This window comes from Phyllostomus discolor, chromosome 9, assembly GCF_004126475.2.
Source record: "Phyllostomus discolor isolate MPI-MPIP mPhyDis1 chromosome 9, mPhyDis1.pri.v3, whole genome shotgun sequence".
NCBI classification, from domain to species: domain Eukaryota; kingdom Metazoa; phylum Chordata; class Mammalia; order Chiroptera; family Phyllostomidae; genus Phyllostomus; species Phyllostomus discolor.
In genome coordinates, this window is record NC_040911.2 from 60,394,194 (window position 1) to 60,418,188 (window position 23,995).

The 23,995-nt window shown below is 39.0% G+C and overlaps 1 protein-coding gene and 1 pseudogene across 5 annotated transcripts in view; both read left to right on the forward strand.

Annotated features, from left to right (window-relative positions):
• NAPB (NSF attachment protein beta) overlaps positions 1–23,995 on the forward strand; it is a 66,189-nt gene that overhangs the window by 12,150 nt on the left and 30,044 nt on the right. For 3 of the 5 annotated variants that reach the window (XM_028523694.2, XM_028523696.2, XM_036009432.1), the window contains exons 2-3: positions 13,854–13,933; positions 17,832–17,948. In XM_028523694.2, the coding sequence (XP_028379495.1) occupies positions 13,854–13,933; positions 17,832–17,948 (197 nt within the window). Of the gene's footprint in view, positions 1–13,853; positions 13,934–17,831; positions 17,949–23,995 lie in introns of those variants that run through there. The other 2 variants (XM_028523695.2, XM_028523698.2) reach the window with 2 other exon arrangements.
• Positions 17,862–23,497, forward strand: LOC114506189 (annotated as a pseudogene).

Sequence of the window (23,995 nt, forward strand, 5' to 3'; positions counted from 1 at the left end):
GAGTCAAACCGTGTTAGCCAGGTTGATGGAATCAGCTTGCCAGCTCTGTGGAGGGTTTAGAAAAGGGACTATGGCCTCTGCTCACCAGACACTTCAGTTTCTCTCTGTATACCATGGGTGCCTTTCAAACTGCTACCCCGGCACTAGATCTCAGAGGGAATGAGTCTGAGTAGGTGAGTCCATGTGTGGATTTTTTAATAGGAACTGCTTGGGGCTCCAGCAGCTTCTTCCATTCACTCAATCCCCACTGGTTTTTGCAGCTGAAGTTGTGGGGACATACCTTCCTGGTACTGGAACTCTGGGCTGGAGGGCCTGGTGTGTAACTGGGACTCCTTGCTCCCAAGATAGCCCTCCTGAATTTTCATTCACCACATGAGGGTGAGGAAGCAGCCTGTTTTGCATCTGCGCCCCTCCTACCAGTCTGGGTGAATGTGGTTCCTTTAATTCCGTAGTTGTCAGACTTCCATTCAGGTCAATTTTTTTACAGTTCTGAGTGATGTTTTTTCTATATTTTAGTTGTAATTTTGATGTGGTTGCACAAAGAGGCAAGCCATGTATGCCTATGCCATCTTGACCGGAAGTCTTCTTGCATCTCTTGTAGTTTCTGCTTTATAAAAGTGGCACTATGGTACATACGGTATGGTATAATTTCATTATTGATTGTGTCTTTAGCATTATGAAGTGAGTTTCTTTATCTCATTTGATACTTTTGAGTCCAAATTCTGCCTTGTCTAATACCAGGGTAGTAGTGCCTGCTTTGTTGTTTGTGTTTACCTGCTTTAGGACTGTATTTTGTAAGAGGATTATATATTCTGCCTGTTGGCATTTGACCTGTGCTGCCTGACTCTGGGAGGAGTGCACTTCCTCTTCCTGTTGCATGTCTTGGCCAGTGACTGTCTTTGACTGAAGGAGAGAGAGTGGAAGGATGCATTCTCTCTCTGAGTAGAAGTTGCAGGGGCCATCCATGCTTCTGTCATGGGGTATATTTTTTCCCTGTGTGTCATAAGAAGAGTGCATGTCAGATAGGGGCTGCATTCCAGGACAGAGAAAGATGACCCATGAAAAAGAAACTATCAAAGTCATAACCAGCCTGCAATAATAGGTAAAGTGAGCAAGATACAACGCATCTAAAAAAAGCTGGTTGATATATTTGATATACTTTTGACAATCTTTTTATCTTTGGCCTTTCAGAAAAGCTTTATTTAAGTTGTAGCTTTCCTGTTTGAGCATAGACTTGGTTTTTATTTTGCGAACAAATAAAAATCTTCAGCCCATTTACATTATTGGTATGACTGGTATATGATTGATTTTAATGTCTTCCTACTTTGTTATATTTATTATGTATTATGTTTTATTTGCAATTTTTCATGTGATCTCTTCACTTTTTATTTAGTAAATTTTATAGTTATGTTCTGTGGGTTACTTTTATTTATAATTAGTTAAATAATTTATTTTTAGAGAGGGGAAGGGAGGGAGAAAGGGAGGGAGAGAAACACTGATGGGAGAGAGAAACATCCATCTTGCCTCTTGTATGGACCCTGACCAGGACCAAACCTGCAATCTAGGCATGTGCTGTGACTGAGAATCAAATCTGTGACTTTTTGCTTTGTGGGATGATGCCCAACCAACTGAGCCACACCAGTCAGGGCTGGTTACTTTTATACAATGAATCTTTTTAAATATGCTTAGCTTCTTCTTACTTAGGCTTCTAGTATTTTGTTTGTCCTGGAAAACACTCATTACCTATGTGCCAATCTGTGAGCAATTTCTACTCCCCCCACTTTTTTTATCCTCACCCAAGTACATGGGTGGATATTTCATTTTCAACAATAACTTTATTGATTTGGATATTTTGAGTGTGTCAGCTATCTGTTGCTACTGGCTTCTAGTGGGTAGAGGTCAGGGGTGCTGCCAAACGTTTTCCAATATGTAAGACAGCCCCAGAGCAAAGAATTATTTGGCCAAAATGTCAATAGTACCAAGAAACTTCACAAACCACATTTGACATGTTTGATCCATCTCAGTACTTTCTCCAACCACTGCACAAATCTTGTTTTTTGCATTTCAGTTGCATTTTTACTTTTTCTGAATAAAGCATAACATGCTGAAAATATTGCCTATCTTCTATAATCTTCAATATTAAAATGGCTGCACAAAAATTCACCAATTTTGAAAAGATTTTTTTTAATGAATGCTAATATGCTATGTTAGACTGCATTGTGACAGCTATCACAATGCAGTCTAACAAAATTGTTTCAAATGAAGTTAAGACAACTAATCACTCACTACTAGAGATGGTATGAAAAAAAACTAAATGAACCTTTTGGCCAACCCAATATAAACTAGAACAGTAACTAAGCTGTTATACTATTCAGGGTCAGCTTTCCCAGTACATGGTAGGCCTGTTACAGAACCTTGCCTGTGCTGTTCTGGAACAGCTGTGGTGTCTGATTGCCTGCCACCAAGAAGCGTGGCTCCCAATGCAAGAGTTTAGTGAAAAAGGAAAGGGGTTGTTTGTTTAAAGGTTATACAGGTTCAGAATGGTGGTGGATTTCTGCCCTTAAGTCTCATTCCTCTTTAAAACAACCCAAAACACATAATCCTGCCTCTCTTTGCCAAACTAAGCCAGTTTCAGAATATGCCAGTCAGAGATACTGTCTTTCATTAAAGCAGAAGTCTGAGGCTCAGCATTCCCAGTTACAGATCAGCATCTCAGGCATCTCCTGCTAACTTGTGTTTGGTTAGGCAGGTCCTCTTAATCCCCACCACCATCAGCCCTGCAACTGTGTTCTCCAGGCAAGTTTCCCAGAGGGTCTCCTCTTTCTTACTCCACCTCATGGTGGACAGGGAGGGGCCCTTCTATGTCTTTTCAAACTTCATGGCTGCCACCCTCATGGCTGCACTCTTCATGGCTACCTGTTCTTATTTTAAATCCTGACCCAGAGCTTCCTGCATGACCTCATACTTGACACTCTGTTCTCTGAAAGTCACATAGACCTTTTATCTGGGTGGCAGCACAGCTTCCTTTCAGGAAAGACTTGCCATAATTATGCAAAGTATCTTAAGCTGTATCATCCACTCCCCCTTTCCCTAACCAAGGGCTGCAGGGAATATGCTGTATTTTGGGGTCCCCTCATTTTTCACCCCGTTTCAGACCCTTTCAATATTTAGATTCAGATCTTCATTTGTATCCAGAAATTTTTCCAAGATTGTACTTTTAAATATTATTTCATTATTTTCCCTCATCTCAGGGGCCCCAATTATATGGCTTTGCCTATCCTTTATATCACTTTTTTTTCCTGATCCTTTGTCCTCCTTTATTTAATTTTTATTCTCTGGGCTTTTTTTTTTCTTCTTAGTGTTGGTACAATCTATTCTCCCCTTAAGTTTATTATAACTAAAATTTATTTTCTGAGATGATTTGGTCTTTTTCTTTCTTCTAGAATTTGAAATGACTTTATTGTCTTATTTTTTGTGTGTGTGCATGTAGTAGAGAAGAAACTTAACCTCTTTTCTCTACACTCCTAGGTTTTCCAGTGGGGGCCCTGCAAATTAGACTAACAAAATGCATATTAACAGCAAAAAACAGTTTATTAAACACGTGCAGTGATTAGTAAAATAAAAGGGCGGTTAGAACTTGGGCTTTTCTAGCATCTTAACAAAGAACAATACATTTGTAGAGAGTATCAAGACAAAAGGTTTTTGTCTTCCAAGAGTAGCAAACTGAAAAACAAACTTAGAAAACTGAGAAACAAACGTAGTGCAGGTTTATCTTGGTTCCCACCACACCGACTTTCCATTTTTTTCACAGCCATAAATCTTGAATGGGAGAAGGGATTTATGGCAGTCCTCATGTCTCAGAAGTTTCTGATTTTAGTCAGATGAGGGAAGCTCTGAGAAAGATTATCTATCCGCTGATTCCCTCAAGTGACATATTTTGGGGTGGCCTACTGTGGTCCATGCAATGTGGTCCATACTAAGTTTTGAATTTCTGACTTATGATGTAGTTTCACATTAGTAAATGTTTGTTTGATAATATTTAAATTATACAGGATTGTCTTCCTCTGCTTTGTGATGGTTTAGGGGAACGTATTTTTGTCAGCTGCAGTGTTTTTAGTGCTTCTTATGTGGTGACTTGGTATAGACACTGCTTGTTTTTTCTGTTAGAGTATATTGGAGTGTGTTGGGCCTACAATAGCACATGTTTCTGTGATGGGACAGGGGTTTGGGTGGCTCACATGTTTCTTAGTCTGAATGTTCTTTTCTATTGGTACTGTTAAGGGAGTTTTCTTTAATGCATAGTTTCATGGAGTGGTGGGTAGGAGCTTGGTGTGACACTCCTCAGTTCTGTGATCCTCAGATCTTCATTTCAGTAAAAGTCTTAGTTTATTTCCACCACGTGCTTTTTTCCCCTTTACTACCAAGGTTCCACAGAGCTTTCTTCTCCTCTCTGAGAAGCAATCCCTTCTGGAGACTGCCACCTCTGGCCAAACCACCTTTTTAGCTCCCCAGTTCTAGTGCGCTGGCCTTTGTGGTCTCACACCTGGCTTCAGTGTTCCCCCCCTCTGGGTGGCCCTTCCTTGTTGAGTGTTACTGTGAACCGCCATTGCTAGGACCCTGTGCCCCCCATCTCGTGTCCAGGTGCCTCCTCCTGGCTTTCAGGTGGGACTGTGTCTCTAGTTTGAGGTTTTTATTTCTCTAATTATATTTAAATGGAATCTTGTCCTAGTTTTGCTGTCAGAATGGATTATGTCTGGTTGTGTTTGATCTTATCCGTACAGAACACTTAACGATCTGTATGGGTTTTGGAGAATGTGTGGACAAATTTGTATTTAGGTAACTACCATTATCCTGTGGGGATTGCAAGTCTCATCAGTATTTTTTATTTAAAAAAATGTTTAAAGATTTGATTTATTTATTTTTAGAGAGATGGGAAGGGAGGGAGAGAGGGAGAGAAACATCAATGTATGCCTATCTCTTGAGCATCCCCTACTGGGGACATGGCCCACAACCCAGGCTTGTGCCCTGACTGGGAATCCATGCAGCGACCCTTTGGTTCACAGGCTGACACTCAATCCACTGAGCCATACCACCCAGGGCACACTCATCAGTGTTTTTTAAAGATTGAAATTCAGTTATTGAATTTCTGAAAATTTGAAATTAAATTTAAAACCTTCTCTTGGCAAGTCATGTAATGTGTGGCAGTCATTTCTGAGTTAATCCCATAATTATTGCCCTTAGCTTTTGTGTCTAAAGTATTTTGGTTTTGTTGTATTAATAGGTACAATCTATACATATCTTCCCTCTATAACACAGGTGAATCCCTGATCCCTGTATCAAGTTGAGACATTGGCACTATCACCAAAATAAAGTCCAGCTAGATTTCTTTGCCATGCAAGTCCTCTTAAACTTTATTTCAGGAAATTACGTTTAAACACAGATACTTTTGTCAGGTAGTTCTCAGATGTCTCATTGTTTCTTGTGTCTGAGAATTTATGACGTTGATTTTTTTTTTAAATAAAGTGAAAAGTTCTCAGAAAATTGAATCCCGGGGTTCAGGCCAGAGCACTGAAACCATATTAATCAGTAATGACATGTTCCCCCTGCTTAGCCATCTGTCTGCTGCTCTGGTGGGATTTCTCTGAGCCTTGGAAGGACTGGTTTGTTCTCTCCTACAAGTATACAGCTAATAAATGACAGCAATCATTTGTAGGTAGTCTGACTCCAGAGCCTTCATCCTTACCACTCTACCTGCTGTTACTGGCTTGTGAAGAAACAGAAGACCTCGATCTAGTGCTTTTAGGCACTTAGTATAAGATTTCAAATTAGCATCTGGAAGTTATCTCCCCTGGGGCTTCTGCAGCTCCCCTGCTGCTGCTATCTCTGCTTCCCATATTGCGTGAAAGAAGTTTGACTGTTTCTAAATATATTAAAACCCAGAAATAAAATAATCTTGAAATGATTACATTTATCTAGGAAGTCTCCCAAGTTTCTACAAGCAATGATTAAGAAAATGAAGTATTAGGTGATAATAAATTGCTTATGGCGAGTAAAATATATCACAGAATATATATGGTTGTGATATTGTTACATAATATGAAGTATATATTCTTCATCCCTGATTCATGACACAGAACTCAGAAAACCTTTGTAAGATTCTCAGTGATAAGGGTAAGAGAAGTGCATCTGCTGTTGTATGTCCTTTTAAAGCATACCTGAGTTTATGAATAAGGTGACTCTTTGTGGGTCCCTGGATGGCAACAGTGTGCAGGCTGATTTTCAGAGGAACCAACCATATGATATCAGGGTTGAAACTTGCAGTCCTACTGCAAACCTTCAAGTATGGGAGAGAGCCTGGGTTGAATTAATCAACAGTAGCCAAGGATTTAATTAATCATGCTCTGTAATGAACTGCCTTAAGAACCTTAAATGGCAGGGTTCAGAGAACTTCTGGGTTGGTGAACACATGGAGGTGTTGGAAGGTGGCATACCCAGAGAGGAAATAGAAGCTCCATAAATGCTATTTTCCCATACCCTACCCTTTCCTATTCTAGGAAATTACTGAATTTAAAACAGTCATAGGGATCCATGATTTATACTCCTTAGAAATGTGAGTGCCCTGGGGACCTAGTACTTATGATTGGTATCTGACATGAGGGAGCATCTTGTGAGATTGAGCCCTTAACCTGTGGAGTCATTAGTATCAGAATTGTAAATTGTAGTACACCCAACTGGTGGTGGCCACAGAGAACTGGAGTACTGCTTGGTGTGGAAAATCTACACATTTGATGTCAAAAATGTTATGAGTAGAGAAAGAGTGTTTCCTTTAATGGTAGAGATATTTTAAGCAGATTTAAATTTTTCACTTCTTTTCTGTATTTACTTGTTTAGAGGGATACATGGGGAAACTTTTTAAAAAGTCATGTGTGTAGTTTCTTCCATTGAGACATTGAGTAATCAGCATTATTATCAAGTCCTGTGTGCAAGGCCCTGTGTTGGTCCCTCTCCCCAGAGAATCAGTCCAATGGCTAAAGAAATGTTGCTCATAAATAATGAGAAGAAGGAGTTAGCCTATTTGGTGGTTTTTCCTCAGAGAGTCTTGAGCACTACTAAAAGTGATCCTTGCTTTCAGTCATTCAGGGTATTCTGATGATAGACCTGAATATTGTCTCTAGTCGTACTTTCACATCATTGCAGCATTGTCATTGTCACTCTTTATGATATTTATAATCTAATATCTTATGATTTTAGACGCAGCTTTATTACTACCACAGCAATTGTCACTTTCTTTTGAACACATCTCATGATGTGTGTGCCATTCTTGTCTTTTGATTCTGCTGTAATGTCTCCATCCTCCCACCCACAGTTTTAAAAGAACATGTATTGTAGTTGCCACTGTTTCATAGTGCTCCAAAATAGTTGTTATTCTGGGTAGTAATGTTGACCTTGGTAATAAGACAATCAGTTATTTTATAGGCAAAGTGGGTTTATTTGAGAATAACAGAATTGCAATTTGGGACAAGCAAGCTATGGGAAAACCATGGCCAGTTTGGAGAACAAAAGAGAGGGGCTTCCTTTTTATTAGGTTTTAGGAGGAAATTGGGGAGGGTTGTTTTGAACAGAAGTTCACTGGAGAAGAACAAAAGTTTGAAGTTTTGGTAATTTCTCATTAGCTGTAAGTAATGATTAGTGTGTTGTTCCTGGGGCAGGGAGGGATCTTCCTCCTTTGTCTTAAAAGTAGGAGATGAAATTCCAAGTGATTAATGTCCTCCCTTGTTAAAATAATTATTCCTTTTCCTGCCATTATTCAGGCTGTAACAAGTGGTAGGTGGGTGAGATAGTCCCCTTTCAGGGCTTCTCAACTCCATTTTAAATGAGGTTTCCTTTATGTAATTTTATAAGGAAAAACCAACTTTAGATTATTTGATGATTAATTGGTTTTTAAAAGACAAATTACTTGTCTGCATGTAGATATTAACTGAGCTCTCTGAAATGATAGACTACAATTTTCCTGAACTGATTCACATACCCCACCCCAATCATCTAAATGAGAATGAACAGGATAGCATAGTGATTGGAAGTAGGGACTCACAAGCCAGACTCAAGGACTCAAGACACAGCTCCATTATTCACTGGTGTATAGTGGGACAGGTAGCTGTGACCAAACTTCCTCAGTGGACCATGATCAGGGTGTCCAGTCAGGTTGGACACCCTGATTTTTTCTAACCTGAAGTTTAATATTCTTTCCTTAGCATTATGATCTCCTCATGGGCAAGAACTTTGTTTTCTGGCACATGCTGATCTCAGCAAATGATTGCTGAATAAACATGGTCAAAAAGAGGAGAAGGAGGTCAGCCTTGCCCCAGGAATTGGAGGGAAGGGGAAAGGTTGTTTGGGGCTGCTTGGTAGTGGGGCTGGTGCTCTTGGTTCTTATGCAGGATGGTAATTTTTTCTTTTTCAAAGTCAAGATACTATAATACCAAAAAATAGTCAATTTGGCTCAGTTTAGCTCTTGTAATGTCAATTTAGTGCTAAGTGTGTTACATTGTATCACTTTATAATGTATATCTCACAGAAACTTGTTTTTGTTTTCTAGGATCTTCAACCTCACTATATGGTCTCTGGATAACATTTAGTTGAATTATTTTGAACTCTGAATACTTGTCCTTAAACTTATAAAAGTTAACTTTCATATGTATAAAAGAGTAGGCATTTGGAATAATTTCAAAAGCACATTTTTTATTAAGTTTTAAACTTAATTTCTATTTATGACAAGTGAGTTTTTGTAGTGCTTTTAAAAATTCTGTTTTAGGAGAAGTGAGGGTCTTAAGTATAGAAATATTATTTCACTTAAAACTTTTATAATGATCCCTAAACTTGAAATTCAGTGTCAGCTCCACCATTAACCTTGGCTGAATGACCTCGGGCAAGCCGTTAATGTCCAGACATAATTTTCTCTTCTGTAAAATTAATATAGCATCTATCATGGTTGTTGTAATAGTGAAAATGATGTAATGTGGAAATATTCAGCCGAAAACTGGGTATAACGTAGGCATGCTATATCTCTGAAAACAGCAGCATAGATTTTTTTAAAGATTTTATTTATTTATTTTTAGAGAGGGAAGGGAGGGAGAAAGAGAGAGAGAGAAACATTAATGTGTGGTTGCTGGGGGTTATGGCCTACAACCCAGGCATGTACCCTGGCTGGGAATCGAACCTGTGACACTCTGGTTCGCAGCCCATGCTCAATCCACTGAGCTACGCCAGCCAGGACCAGGATAAAGTTAAGCTAGTTTTATTTGGAAACCTTTAATAAGAATGATTGCACTATAATTACACTTAAAGAGTCCTGGTATTCTGTAGAAAAAAACAAGACCTAAGAAAGTGGCAAGCCTTTGTTAGCTCTGAGGAGTCATGGCTAAGATAAAAACTTTCTCATGTTAGGAATTTTCCATTGTGGAAATATAAACACACACACATACACACACACACACACACACACACACACATATATATATATATATATATATATATAGCCTGGTAGTTTAGTTGTTTAGAGCGTCATCCTGATACACGAAGGTTGCGGGTTCAATCCCAGTCAAGGGACATATAAGAATCAACCAATGAATACATAAATAAGTGGAACAACAAATAGATCTGTCTGTATGTCTGTCTGTCTGTCTCTCTCTTTCTCTCTCTTTCTCTCCCTAACTCCCTTCCTCTCTCTAAAAATCATAAATAAAAATGATATATATACGGGGGGGGAGATTGATTTAAAGTGGAGGAAAAGGAACCTGAGGTGGGAGTGGGAGAAGGCATTGCTTATTCCGACACTTGAACTTTTGGTACAGCTTGTTGCCATTCTATGTCATTCACTGTGTGACATAGCCCCCAAAGGTTTTTTGTTTGCTCTTTATATGTGTATATATAATGTTACATATCATAAAATTAACTCATTCAAAGTGTAGAAATCAGTCATTTTTAGCATATTCACAGAGCTATGTAACCATTACAACAGTCAATTTTAGAACACACTCATAACCCAAAAAGAAACTCTGTTCCCCCATGTCCCCCTTTTTCCCCAATACTCCCACTCTAAGCAACGAGTAATCTGTTTTCTGTCTCTGGATTTGCCTACTTAATACCTTTCATATAAATGGAATTATACAGTATGAGCTTTTTTGTGACTGGCTTTGTTACAGAACCCTGTCAATGCTGTGGGGTTCACTTGCCCACCACCCAGAAGCATGACTCCCAGTCCAAGAGTTTGGTTAACAAGGAAAGGGGTTGTTTATTTAAAGGTTATACAGATTTAGCCTGCAAAGTTTCTTTTGAGAAATCAGCTGACAGTCTTATGGGAGCTCCCTTTTAGGTAACTAACTGCTTTTCTTTTGCTGCTTTTAAGATTCTTTTTGTCTTTAATCTTTGGCATTTTAATTATGATGTATTATGGTGTGGTGGTCCTCTTTGGGTTCATCTCCCAGATAAGAAAGAGCCAAAGGAGTTCATCATCACCAAACCAGCATTATATGAAATGTTAAAGGGTCTTCTTTAAGAAGAAGAAGAAAATCAACAATATGAACAATAAAATGTCAATAAATACATATCCTTCAACAATTGAATCTAAAAAACAAAAGCAAACAAGCGGAACAGAACACAATCTTAGAGACAGCATTTTTATGGTCATATGGAAGGGAGGTCAGAGAGATGGGTAAAAGAGGTGAAGGAATTAAGAAGTACAAGTTGGAAGTTACAGAATAGTCATGGAGATGTAAAGTATAGCATAGGGAATAGAGTAGCCAAAGAACATATACGTATGACCCATGGACATGGACAGTGGTGTGGGGATATTGTGAGAAAGTGGGGGTTGGGGAGCTGGGTAGTGGGCTACAAAGGGAGAAAAACTGGGACAACTATAGCACAAACAATAAAATATAATTAAAATATAAATGAAATGAAAAAATAAAGGTTATACAGATTTAGAATAATGCAGATTTCTGCTGTTAAGTCCTTCTCCCTTTAAAAACACCAAAAACATATAGTCCTTCCTCACTTTGCCAAACCAGGCCAGTTTCAGTATATACCACTCAGAGGTACTGTCTTTCAGAAAAACAGAAGTCTGCAGCTCAGCATTCCCCGTCAGAGTTCAGCTCCAAGCATTTCTCATGAATCTGGGTGGCTAGGCAGGTAGGTCCCTGTAGCTCCATCAGGTCTGCCACTGTCTTCTCCAGGCAGATTTCCTGGCCGACCTCCTTGTGGCAGATTCACTGATTTTCAGACCTCCCAGTGGACCTCCTCTCCCACTGCAGACCTTGTGGCTCTCTCTTCCTAACCTTCAGCCCACCTTAATTTAAGTGCTTGGCCTGGAACTTCCTATGTGATCTCATATCCAGCTCTTCCTATGGTACATTAGCATCCACCATTTTTGTCAGTTCCCCAGTGTCTTTTACCCTCTTTCAGCTGCCATCTTTAGTCAAGGCAAGATTTCCCAGTGACACAGGTGCATCCAGGGTGGACATCCACCTCCCCTAGCTATGTCACAAGTCTCTGAATGTTCTCAAAGTCATGAACATAATTTGCCCCGGGCAGCAACCCTCTTCCCTTTAGTAAGGCATGGCAATTAACATGCCTTTTGTTATACAGTGTATCTTAAACTGTGTACTATCTGGTCTTCCCTTCCCCTAGTCAAGGATTGTGGGGGTTTTTGGGAGACCGTACTTTGAACCCTGTTACTGCTTCTTTGATGTAACATACAGGGTCCAGAAGAAGTAACGCCTACTTGAGTGTTATTGTTAGGGTAATAATATGGGTATAATAATTTATGGTTTTAATTTGAACATTTCACCTAAAATGTCATATGGTTTTCTTGAGTGTGATATTGTTAGTTACATAATTACATGCTTATGATTCTGTGATGAAAGATTTTGTTATAAAAAAGGGACATTATTTGTGCTAGCCCCTGTATAATGCTTTCAGTGCTTATCCACATTGTATCATGTATCAGGACTTAATTCCTTTTTATTGTTTAATTATATCTCATTTTGTGTATACCACATTTTATTTATTCATTATCAGTTGTTGGACATTTGGGTTATTTCCAGTTTCTGGCTATTATGAATAATGCTGCTGTGAACATTTGTATACAAGTTTTTCTGTGGACATATGTTTTCATTTCTCTTGGTTGTATAGTTAAGTAGTAGAATTGCTGGATCATATACTAATTTGTGTTTAACCTTTTGAGCAACTGCCAAAGTGTTTTCCAAAGTGGCTGAACCATTTTATATTGGTACTAGCAACAAGTGAGGTTTCTAACTTCTCCACATCCTTACTGTTATTTGTTATTACCTGTCTTTTTATTCTAGCCCTCCTAGTGGGAATGAAATGGTATCTCATTTGTGGCTTTGATTTGCATTTCCCTGGTGGTTAATAATGTTGAGCATCTTCTTATATGTTATTGGCTATTTGTATATCTTCTTTGGAGAAATGTCAGTTTAGATCCTTTACTTATTTCTTTAATGGTCTTTTTATTATTTGATTATACAAGTTTCTTACATATTCTAGATAGAAGTCCCTATTAGACATGATGTACAATTAAAGAATTTTATGCCTTTGATATATGAATCCAATTATAATGATCATCCTGAGTACATACTGTTGGTCAAGTATTTCTTTTTATCTTCATAATAACCCAAAGGTACAGATAATATCTTCAGTACACAGGCAAAAACAGAGACCCAAAGAACTGAAGAACTAGCCTAGAGTTAGAAAGTAGTTACTGTTGCCTAAGGTATAAGTCACACCTGGCCCTATCAGCTCCTCTACACTGGGACTGTATTGACTGAGTTGCATGCCTTTTAAGTCAGAGTTGGAAGCCTGTTTGCATTCTTGGCCTATGTAATGCCCTCACTCATGTTCATGTCATGGCCACTCTTGTCAGCCTTGACCTCACCTGTCACTTAGTTATTATGTCCATACTTCACTCTCAGTCAGTCATTATGAGTACTGCACAGTTATAGTCTACTGTGTTGTGGTTTTCCTGTGGTTATTCTGTGTTTATAATATAGATAGACATGATACAGAAACATCTTTAATAGAAGGTGTTCTCATCTTTAATGAAAACAAGTTTGACTTTGAAAACAGGTGGAAGTTGTAGAGGATTATTTTTGGCTTTTACGTAAGAAGAAATTTCTAAGCAACTAAAACTGTTCCTCAATGGAATCAGCTGCTGAAGAACTTTCCAGAAGTGTATGTTTTAAAAGCAGTAGTGGAGTTGCTTCCTCTCAGGGTGTATTTCCACATGGGATGAGTGGCTGGAATGTATAGCCCCTTCCAAACTGGGGAAGGGTGTGTTCCCTATCACACAACTGACAGATAATATAACCATAGAACTGTGTGGCACTTTCTTATATGCTCTGGCTTCAGGGTTTGTTTTTAAGCCTGAGTAAGCATAGTGCTAAACTCTTGGAAATTAACATGGTAAAGATGTCTTTATCCTTCCAATTTTTATCTCCTTTGAAAAATGTAGTTCTTATTTCTCAGATTGATATACATTTAAGTTTTCATTCATGGATATGACTGGTTAAGAATAAAGATATGGGGTCAGCCAGATCAATATTTGAGTCTCAGTTCTGTGGTATCTTTGCTATATGACCTTCGGCTAGTTACTTTACTTTTGTATGCCTTAGTTTCCTCATCTGGAAAATAGGAATAAGAATATCCCCTTTAAGCAGCTGTTAAGATTTTCTGTTGCTGTCTGCCCTATAGTATTACATGTGCTAGTTAAGTAATTATTGTTTAAGGAACATGGATGATTGTTATAGTAAAACTTAATGCCATTTTTAAATTTTTCTCAGAGGAAACACAAGAATAGAAGAGGCTTGTGAAATGTATACCAGAGCTGCAAATATGTTCAAGATGGCTAAAAATTGGAGTGGTATGTATACAGTTTTTGTTTGTTTATTATTCAGGCAGGTAACTTTAAAATTATTTTGAAAGAAGAAATGACTGCTGTCCCTTTAGAGAATAAGACTATTGGCCCCAAGCCAGGTATCAGTGCTGAATAACTGGTGTGGCCACCATGAACTGGAATTAAAGGACATTGATTTAGTGGATGAAGTTGAAATTCTGACATGAAACATAAGGACTGGGTCTGTTTTAATTTCTATAAACCACTTCGTATAGTAAGAATAATTTTTGCTCAAGTTGCCAGAAAGACTGAAAGTTGTGGTAAAATTCAATGAAAACAAGTAGGATGAATAAAAATGCTTGCTTTTCTTTACCTAAACATTAGTAGAGAACTTATGTTTCTTACTCTGAGAACAGCTCTGTGATAACTGATTGCAGTTTCATTGAGAAATATGATGGGAGTGTCATTATATAAATCCCAACAGACTTACTGCCATTTTTTAAAGTAATACTTTCTGCCTAGTGAAATTACACATTAAAAAATGAACAGAATTATTATTTTTATTGGTTTGAGAGGGGATGTCTCCCTCTATTACTGATTTGAGAACCAAGTTTATCTCCACACCTAGATAAAGGGGTTTGTCATGGTAGGGTATTTCTGTAGTGAAATGGAGGTGGCCTTCACAGGGACATGGTCTCTGGCCCTGGCTTACACATGCTACATGACCTACAGAAGGGGGTCCTTGGCCTCTCCAGTGTTGTTCCCCCATTTGCTTCCCCACTCCAGCTTTATTGAGATATAATAGACATAAAATGTTGTATAGGTTTAAGGTATATAAGTTTGATTTACCCATTTGCTTTTAAAGGTAGCTCTCTAAAATCATTTCAGTGAAGAAAATGCTGTTGAACTAGATGAATCTGAAAGGTCTTTTCTGGCTCTAAATTTTTTTTAGAATTTTAGTTTTATAAGGTTATGTTATATGTTTTCAGAATGCACTTATACATGAATTATAATGTACTGCAAAAAATGGAGGAGAAAATAAGTATTATTTCAGCTTTCACATGTTTTGTTCAGGTCTTGTAATCAGAGGTGAAAAGTAAAAAGATCACTTATTTCTTTTATCTGGTAATCAGATGTTCTAACACTAAGGAAATTCCATAAGTCAGCTTACGTCATTTTAAATAAGAGCTAGAGTCCTTAACAGTAGCCTTTCAGGATCTACCTAAACTTTGATCCCTGTCTCTGCCTTTCTCTGACCTTATTCACCCACTCCCCTCATTACCTGGCTCCCTTCTCAGAACCTTTCGTGCACTCTCTTCCCCAAAATATAATGTGCCTGATTCTGTTTCCTTTATCCCTTTCAAATGTTGTCTCCTCAGGTCTTCCATGGCCACCCTTTTTAAAGATAGCAATCTTCTTTTTCCTGGAAATCTCCTTCCCTTTTTCTCCAATGCCCTTATCACCATCTAGCAAAAATAAGTGAACAATGTTCACTAATTTATATTGTGTGTGTTTTTATTATGTACTGTCCCCTCACTAGAATGTAAACCATAGAAGGCCAGGATGTTTCTGTGTTTCATCTGTGCTGTACCTTCAGGGCCTGGACTGGTGTCTGCAACATGGTAGATGCTGAGGATATTTGTGTAGTAAATGAATAAATGTTAGATTCTGTGGAATTATTTCTGTGTTGCAGCAGTGGTGATCCTAACACCACTGCACATCTATAGTTTTCAAGTTCTTTTATAAAGATTAAGCTAATTTGTTTGATACTTAGCTTTTGAGAGATAATCCTGCCAGGTATTAGACCAATTTTACAGGTGAAGAAATTTAACTTGAGAAGTTGTATGATTTTACTATATGCTTCTTTAAAGACACTTCTAAGTTTGGAGAAATCAAACTGGTATTTGTTAGAGGTGATTGGAATGAGTGTTCTGTGAATAAGTAAGCCAGCAACTAGTTTTGGGAGGTGGGAGCATGAAACTATAAAATCAAAGCACTTAATATTGTCTGGGGAAATAATTGCCCTAGAGAACCTGGATGTTGTGGTATTCTACTTAGTGGGGAAAGGCTGGACCATAATTGGTCAACATAGATAAACTACAGAAATGAAATTATTGGTGGAAGAGAAGGGATGTAAGTTTTAAAGGAAATGATAACATTTAAACATGCCAAACCACTGCTATTGCTAGATTTGCCTGTAATAATAATAATGATGTGTAACTGGAGCCAGTCTGTTGTAAGCACTTTACTTGGGAGATCCAAGTTATCACTGTACTCTTCCAGGGTAGAACCCATCAAAGCTTCTATTCAGCTAATATATTCCTGAACTGCCATTTACAAATTAGCTGATGCTCCAAGTACTTCAGGTGCCTGCCCACTACCCATAAAGTGGCATTGGCCCCTCCTCTGGGAACCCCATCCTCATGATTCACCAATGAAAGGGTTAAAGCCAGGTGGGCAGGAGTTCTCTGTTCATGCTGGTGGTTAAATATTTTCAAAACTGCCTGGGCATTCTTTCTGTCTTATACAGAAAAGTTAGACCTGGGCAGGCTGGGGAGTTTTGTACTACCTTTTTACCCTCAAGTGAAAGAAAGTCCGGAAACTCCAGTGGGAATTATGTGGTTACCTCTGGAAAAGGGGTAGGGACAACGGACAGCAGGTGAAGCTTTAACGGAAATGGATGTTTTATCTCTTAAAAAGGAATTTAAAGTCAACATTTAATATCAGCAGTGGGTACTTAGGCATCTGACACTATATTCTGTATATTTTTGAAATACGTTTTTTTAAGACCAAAAGGTTCTGTAATATTCTTAATTTTGCTTTTTCCAGTGAAGCAAATTCTTTTCTCTCCTTTCATGTTGGTACTGACTTCCCTATTCCAGATCTTACTGAGCTGTGTCTCCATAGGCCTTTGTACTTTCCAGTTTATGGTGCTCATTTTTCTGAGGCACTGCCATGGTACTGTGCTCTCTCTGAACTGAGAACTTCATGTTGAAGTAGATTTGTCTTTGCCCAGGTTTCTCATGTTAACATTTAACTTCCCTGAACTGACCTGTCAGCATCATCAGCCTTGATTTATACTGCCCCTGCACTTTCATTCCTCCTCCCACCGGCAAGCATGGGCTTCTCTTTGGCTTAGTTTTAGCCCTTTCTTGCCTTCAAGCATTTGTTCCTTGTTCATGTGGCTTCTCTGTTAGGAATGCCTTCCTTCATTTTTTTTTTGCCACTCCAGAATTTATAGTCCTGGATCCAGAACCTTTTCTGAAAAAAATTTAGTGCACAAATCTTTCACATTGTGCTATATCCCAAAAAAGACATGAGCAGCACCCCGTAACCAGATCCATCTGTGATTCTGCAGGGAAGTAGTATGAGTTTTCAGACTAAGTGGAATACAGACAAATTAGACTTCTTATATAAGAAAAACCTGAATTTCATAATTCTAGGCATAATTATCACTCTTTGAGAAACTCTTGTTCATGAAGCCTTCATTAACAGTTTTCTTCAGTCACAACTAAGTCCAGTGGACACTGTAAAATAGAAAGATGATCAAATAAATGACCTCAGTGTTTTACCTTTGTTTAAACATTAGTAGCTTAAATCTGCCAGTCATTGTTCATTATACTCTGTAGAACAGAATTGAACAGCCTAGAATTAGGCTCTTGCTATTGAATGGAGGCTTATTGCTCAGGGGCCACTTGGGAGGTCCTCTGTGGCTGAGAGAAGCTTTTATCACTGTTTGACTGATTCTGGTTATTTTTATATACACCTAAGATGCACTAGATCACATTTTCATGTGCTTCTCACTGGAGTACTTCTTTTCAGTGTAATGAAACTTTCTAGGAGTAGCTCTAGCACTTAGGACATGGTCTGTTCTATGGGAATACTTGTGCCTCTCTGTTTAATTGTAGTAATTTATCTTCCTCAGCTGCAGGAAATGCATTTTGTCAGGCAGCCAAGCTCCATATGCAGCTTCAGAGCAAACATGATTCTGCTACCAGCTTTGTGGATGCTGGGAATGCTTACAAAAAGGCAGACCCTCAAGGTAAGACATACCTCTGTCTAGACAGCGATTTTCAACCAGTATGCCATAGCTACAAGAATATTTAAAATATGCAGTAACTGACTATTTAGTCAGGGGCACTAACCACTTTTCCCTTAGATTATCAATGAAACAAATAACAGCAGCCAGTACAACAATAGCCATCCACTGTGCGTGAATCAAATTATAACTTTTTTTGGCAGCTTGGCAAAAACTATATTTTTTTAGTGTGCCACAGAATTTTAGTAATAAATTTATCTGTGCCATGAGATGAAAAAGGTTGAAAATCACCGATCTAGGGCAGTAGGGCTGATGTTGGCGACCTTTTCACAGGTTATACTGCTGGGCTCTTTGAGCCTTGGTAAAAATAAATATTTGTACTTTATAGTATAGAGATTTTGGTAACTTTAGAAAAATTTTTTAATCATTTGGAGGTTTAATGACAAGATATGTTAAATTTATCCTGTTTATCTGCTTAACATCATTTTCTTAAACTTTATGTGGCATTTTGGAGAATTTTGGAAATAAGCTTTTATTTTATCTAAGGTTTCTTATATCCTTATATCTAATTTTGTGAATATGTATGTATATTGCTTATTAAATGAAACTCCTGTAGTCCCTCATTGCTAAATACCTAGTGAGTTTTAAGATCCAGTTAATGGGAGATTGTAATATCCGATGGTTAAAATCAGCTTACTCACATAATAGTCATCTAACTTTTTAAACTGTTTTTCAGAGTATTTGTTTTAAGGAAAGAATGAAGTAGGGTACTTAAAGTGGTAAAATTTTGTAAATATTACTTCTTTTTTAGTTAGAGGGTTGTGCACTTAACGATTAAAAGCATGAATTTCTTTCCACACATGCACTCATAGCTATGGAGTTCTCTTTCTTCTTCTTCTTCTTTTTTTATGTTATTTTAATTGTTGTTCAAGTACAGTTTTCTGCCTTTTACCCCCATCCCAGCCCACCCCAGCCCTCCCCAGCTCCCTCCCATTTCCATACCCCCACCCCCTTGTTTTTGTCCATGTGTCCTTTTTTTTTTGTAAATAATGGGAGCACTCTTTTTTTTTTTAAAGATTATTTATTTATTTACTTATTTTTAGAGAGGGAAGGGAGGGAGATAGAGAGAGAGAAACATCGATGTGGGGTTGCTGGGTGTCATGGCCTGCAACCTAGGCATGTACCCTGACTGGAAATCGAACCTGCGATGCTTTGGTTCCCAGGCCGCGCTCATGTCCATGTGTCCTTTATACTTGTTCTTGCAAACCCTTCCCCTTTTCCCCTGAAATTCCCTCCCCTCTTCCTTCTGGTCACTGTCAGCCTGTTCTCAATTTCAGTTTTAGCAGTCCATTTTAACATAGAAATTCCAAATTTTATGACTATATCATAAGATATAGTCATTTCAAGGGCTTTTGCATAGAGATTGATCACAACTCCTGTCTAAAAGAGAAAAACTGAACAAAGCCTAAATGAGCAAAAGATGAGAATAGTTTTAATGCATTGGTATTGTAGAATATGATACAGTCATTACAATCCCTTCTTTCAGAGAATCTTTAGTGACCTGGAAATGTCCACATGGTAATTAAAGAACCACATGAGAATTGAGATCTCAAATTTATAATAAAGTCTGTGCACACAGAAATGCATCTAGAAAACACTAGAAGGCAAAGCACATCAAATAACTAAGAGTGAGTTTAAGTGGGATTATAGGTAGCTTATTTTTCTCTCTCTTTTTTTGTATTTTTAAAGGTGTGACAATGATTCCACATTTTTGACATAGTTTAGGAGGAAATTGATTTTTGTTTTTGTTTTTTAAGGAGATACTACTGTATTTGTTTTTAAAGATTAGGGGAAGGGGAAGGAGAAAGAGAGGGAGAGAAACATCAGTGTGTGGTTGCCTTTCTCGTGCCCCTATTGGGGACCTGGTGTGCAACCCAGGCATGTGCCCTGACTGTGAATAGAACTGGCCACCCTTTGGTTTGGAGGATGACTGTCAATCCACTGAGTCACACCAGCCAGGGCTGTTTTTTTGTTAATCACCTTTCTATTCTTTAGTCAGGCCTTGTTACTCTGCTGCCTCTTTTCCAGAAGCAATAAATGTGGGACTGTGAAACAAATGCCAGAATTAAAAACACCACCATTTTGTGATGGTGTGTTGACTCACTGTTTTAGAAGATTAAGGCTTCAACTTCCAGGCTGCCCTCCGATCATGTCTTCCAAGAAGAACAAAAAATGGCTCAACCAGAGCTCCAACAGCAGTTCGCCCTTGCCCACTGCAGCTCACTCCCCTGAGGGGGCCTTGGGGACTTGTGCTGAAGCTGGCTTCCCAGTGGCGACCGGAACTCTGGTGGTGATCAACTTCTTAGAAAAGGATGATGAAATTCCTAAAAAGTTCCAGAATTCCCTTGTTCAACTTGGACTCAGCATTATGAAGCCTGCAAATACATGTACAGGTCGACCAGTACTGCTTACCAGTTCACATGGAAAACAAGAGGTCTACACAGCCTGGCCTGTGTCTGGGTTTCCTGGAGGCAAGGTTGGCCTGAGTGAAATAGCCCAGAAGAATGTGGGTGTCCGAGGTGGCAACGCCATCCATCCACTTCCAGCCCCTGCTGGGTGCTGTACTGCAGGCCGAGGCGATGGACGTGGCACTCAGTGACAAAAATGTGGATATCAGTGAAGAACAACTGGTTGATTGTTTTCTGAGAAAACTAGGTGGCAAGATTGTTTTACCAGGCAACTTCCTGTACATTACAGGAAGTAGCAAGTGCTGCAGGTGAAAGGGGCAGATGTCATGGTACTGCAACAGCTGTGGAGTGACACTGACACTGACACCCAGGGAGCAGCCTCTGAACAGGCTGGTGCTGGATCTGCCCTTATACCTAAGCTAGCTGGATCTGGCTGAGCCCCAGGTCCCATCGTCAGATAGTATTCCCTGCAAACCAGTAGATGACAGAAAGAAAAATAAAACTGGTGACATTTTGTCGGATGTCACATGAGTCCTGGTGGCATAGGAGGCTTGAGCTCGAGGGAGTCACAGCCCCAGGATGTCACTTTGCATCTGCGGGAGAAGGAAACAAGGACCTTGCCAATGAAGAGAGCATGCCAAAGTCAGCTAGTCTGGGAGCGCAGTGTAACACTGATATGTTTTATTTCATTTCTACAGCAACCAGAGTCAATTTTATAAAAATTCATACAAATTCAAAGGAGCAAAGAGAACCAATTCAAAGTAGCTTATGACATAGAAGAGGTTTAAATGGTCAGTTGAAAGCAGTTGGAGAAATAATTGAACTTCCTCTCAAGCAGCTTGAACTTTTCAAGAGTTATAGAATCCCTCTGCCTGGAGGAGTGCTACTGTGTACCCCCTTCACCCCCCCAATCATGGGAAGACCATGATTGCCAGGGCCATAGCCCATGAGGTCAGGGCCTATGTGTCTGTGATAAATGGTCCTGAAATTGTGAGCAAATTCTATGGGAAGACTGAAGCAAGATTACGTTAGATATTTGCTGAAGCTGCTCTGCAGCACCCATAAATTATTTTTATTGATGAGCTGGATGTACTTTGCCCCAAAAGAGAAGGGACTCAGAATGAAGTGGTAAAAAGAGTTGTAGCTTCTCTCCTAACACTGATGGATAGTATTGATTCAGAAGGAAATGAAGGACCAGGTGTTAGTCATTGGGGCCACAAATTGCCCGCATGCTTTGGATAATGCACTCTGCTGACCTGGGCGATTCAGTAAAGAGATTGATATTGGAGTTTCTAACGCTCAGGACCTGCTCAGTATCCTTCACAAAATACTTCGAAAGGTGCTCCATGTCCTCATTGAAGCTGAGCTGCTGCAGAAGGCAAATGGTGCTCATGGATACATTGGAGCTGACCTGAAAGCCTTTGTAATGAATCAGGTCTCTGTGCCTTGCAGAGATTCCTGAAGAAACGGCCTAACCTCCCTAATAGCAAGGTGGCTGGGTTGGTGAAGATCACTGTGAATGATTTTTTGCTGGCAATGAATGAAGTCAGGCCCAGTGCCATGAGGGAGGTTGCAGTTGATGTTCCAAATGTATCCTGGTCAGATATAGGAGGACTGGAAAATATCAAACTGAAACTGAAACAGGCTGTGGAATGTGGCCCTTGAAGCACCCAGAGTCTTTCACCCAAATGCATGTTCAGCCACCTAAGGAAGTTCTTCTGTACAGGCCATCTGGATGCTCTAAAATGATGATCGCCAAAGCTTTGGCCAATAAAAGTGGACTGAATTTCCTAGCCTTAAAGGGGTCTGAATTAACGAATAAGTATGGTGGTGAATCTGAAAGAGCTGTTAGAGAGGTCTTCTGCAAAGCAAGAATGGTGGCTCTTTCCATTGTTTTCTTCAAACTGGACACATTAGTGGTTGAAATGGGCAGCTCTTCAGGTGCTGAGAATGTGGCTGACTGTGTTCTGGCTAAGCTCCTCATGGAAATGGATGGCATCGAGCAGTTAAAAGACATGCCAGTTTTGGCTGCTACTAACCACCCAGATAGGATAGATAAGGCATTGATGTGGCCTGGAAGAATCAATAGAATCATCTAATGTGCCTTTAGCAGATGCAACCACAAGGAGGGAAATCTTTAACCTGCAGTTTCACTCTCTGCCAGTCAGTCAGGATGTTGATCTGAATGAACTCATCCTCCAAATGGACACATACTCAGCAACAGAAGTTATAGCCATCTGCAGAGAGCCGCCCTGCTGGCGTTGGAAGAAGACATGAAAGCCAAATGCATTAGAAGACATTTCACTCAGGCCCTGAGCACTGTGATGCCCCGAACTCCCAAGTCCCCAAGACACTTCTATGGAGACTATCAAGAGAAGAGTGGGCTTCACACACTCTAAAATCATGCATATTCTTGAGTCTGGAAATGCTTCCTAGAGAAAACTGGTTTTGTTTTGCAGTTTTTTGTAGAGAATGCTAAATTTTTAAGAAGCAAAATGTCAAGTGTGTTAATTAAGGGCCTGCAGCTCTTGTAGACATTTTAAATTCTGTAAGTACAATGAAAATGTCCGTGAAAATCTCTGGACAGGAGTTTAATCCATTTTATCTGGAAATGTGTGCTCAGTTTTAAAATGCATACTTCCAGCTTTTTTACTTTGGACCTGGCTCCTTCATCCCATGAAATGCTTTCCTTACCTCAGAATCCATTTCAGTGCATCCCTAAATGCCAAACCTATGGGCATCAACTTTATACAAGAAAATAGATGATTCATGTAGATGAACGCATGATGGAAAGTATTTACAAATCTTTGTTTTTGAAGGCCAGTGATATGGCTGAATGCACCAGCCAAGCTTATGTGGCCTGGTTTCCAAATACATGTTGGTTCTCGTTATAATTCATACGTGCATTTTTGCGGTAGCTATGTTAACCTTTACTTATAGTGAAAAGAAAAAAGAATTGAGTCATTTCTTACAATGTAATGTTCTTTGAAAATTTAAATGCTGTAAGTAAACCATATGAAGTATTCATGTTTCAACTTGTACACATTTTCAGGTTACCAATCAAGTTTTCAGTTAAAAGATTAAAAAAGGAGATTGATATACTTTATTAACTCTGTCATTTATTAGATTTTTCTTCCTTTTGTGTATATGTTAGCACACCAAAATTTAGCATCTTTAACATTGTACAAAACGTTGACTTCACTTAAGAGCTGTCTGCACAAGGATTTCAAAGTCTCTTTGATTTAGCTGCATGAAGTAGCCTATTAAGTCATCTTTCTTGTAAAGTATTATCTTCCAAAATGAATATATATATATATATGATGTCACTGAAAAATTCACTTACATTTATGTTATACCTGATACAGATGATCATTGTTGTTGACAACCCATATTTGTTTTCTTTATAATGCAATGTTTCCCTTGATTAGAGTCCTCACTCTTAGATTAAGAGTAACTGATCCAATACCACTCTAGCTCCAGTTCCCTAAGTTGCACTGCAGCTGCTGTGTAGAGAGCATGGTAAAGAGGTCTGGATTTGTGTTTGATTAGTGTTTGCTTCTCACTAACCAACCTGCCCACCCT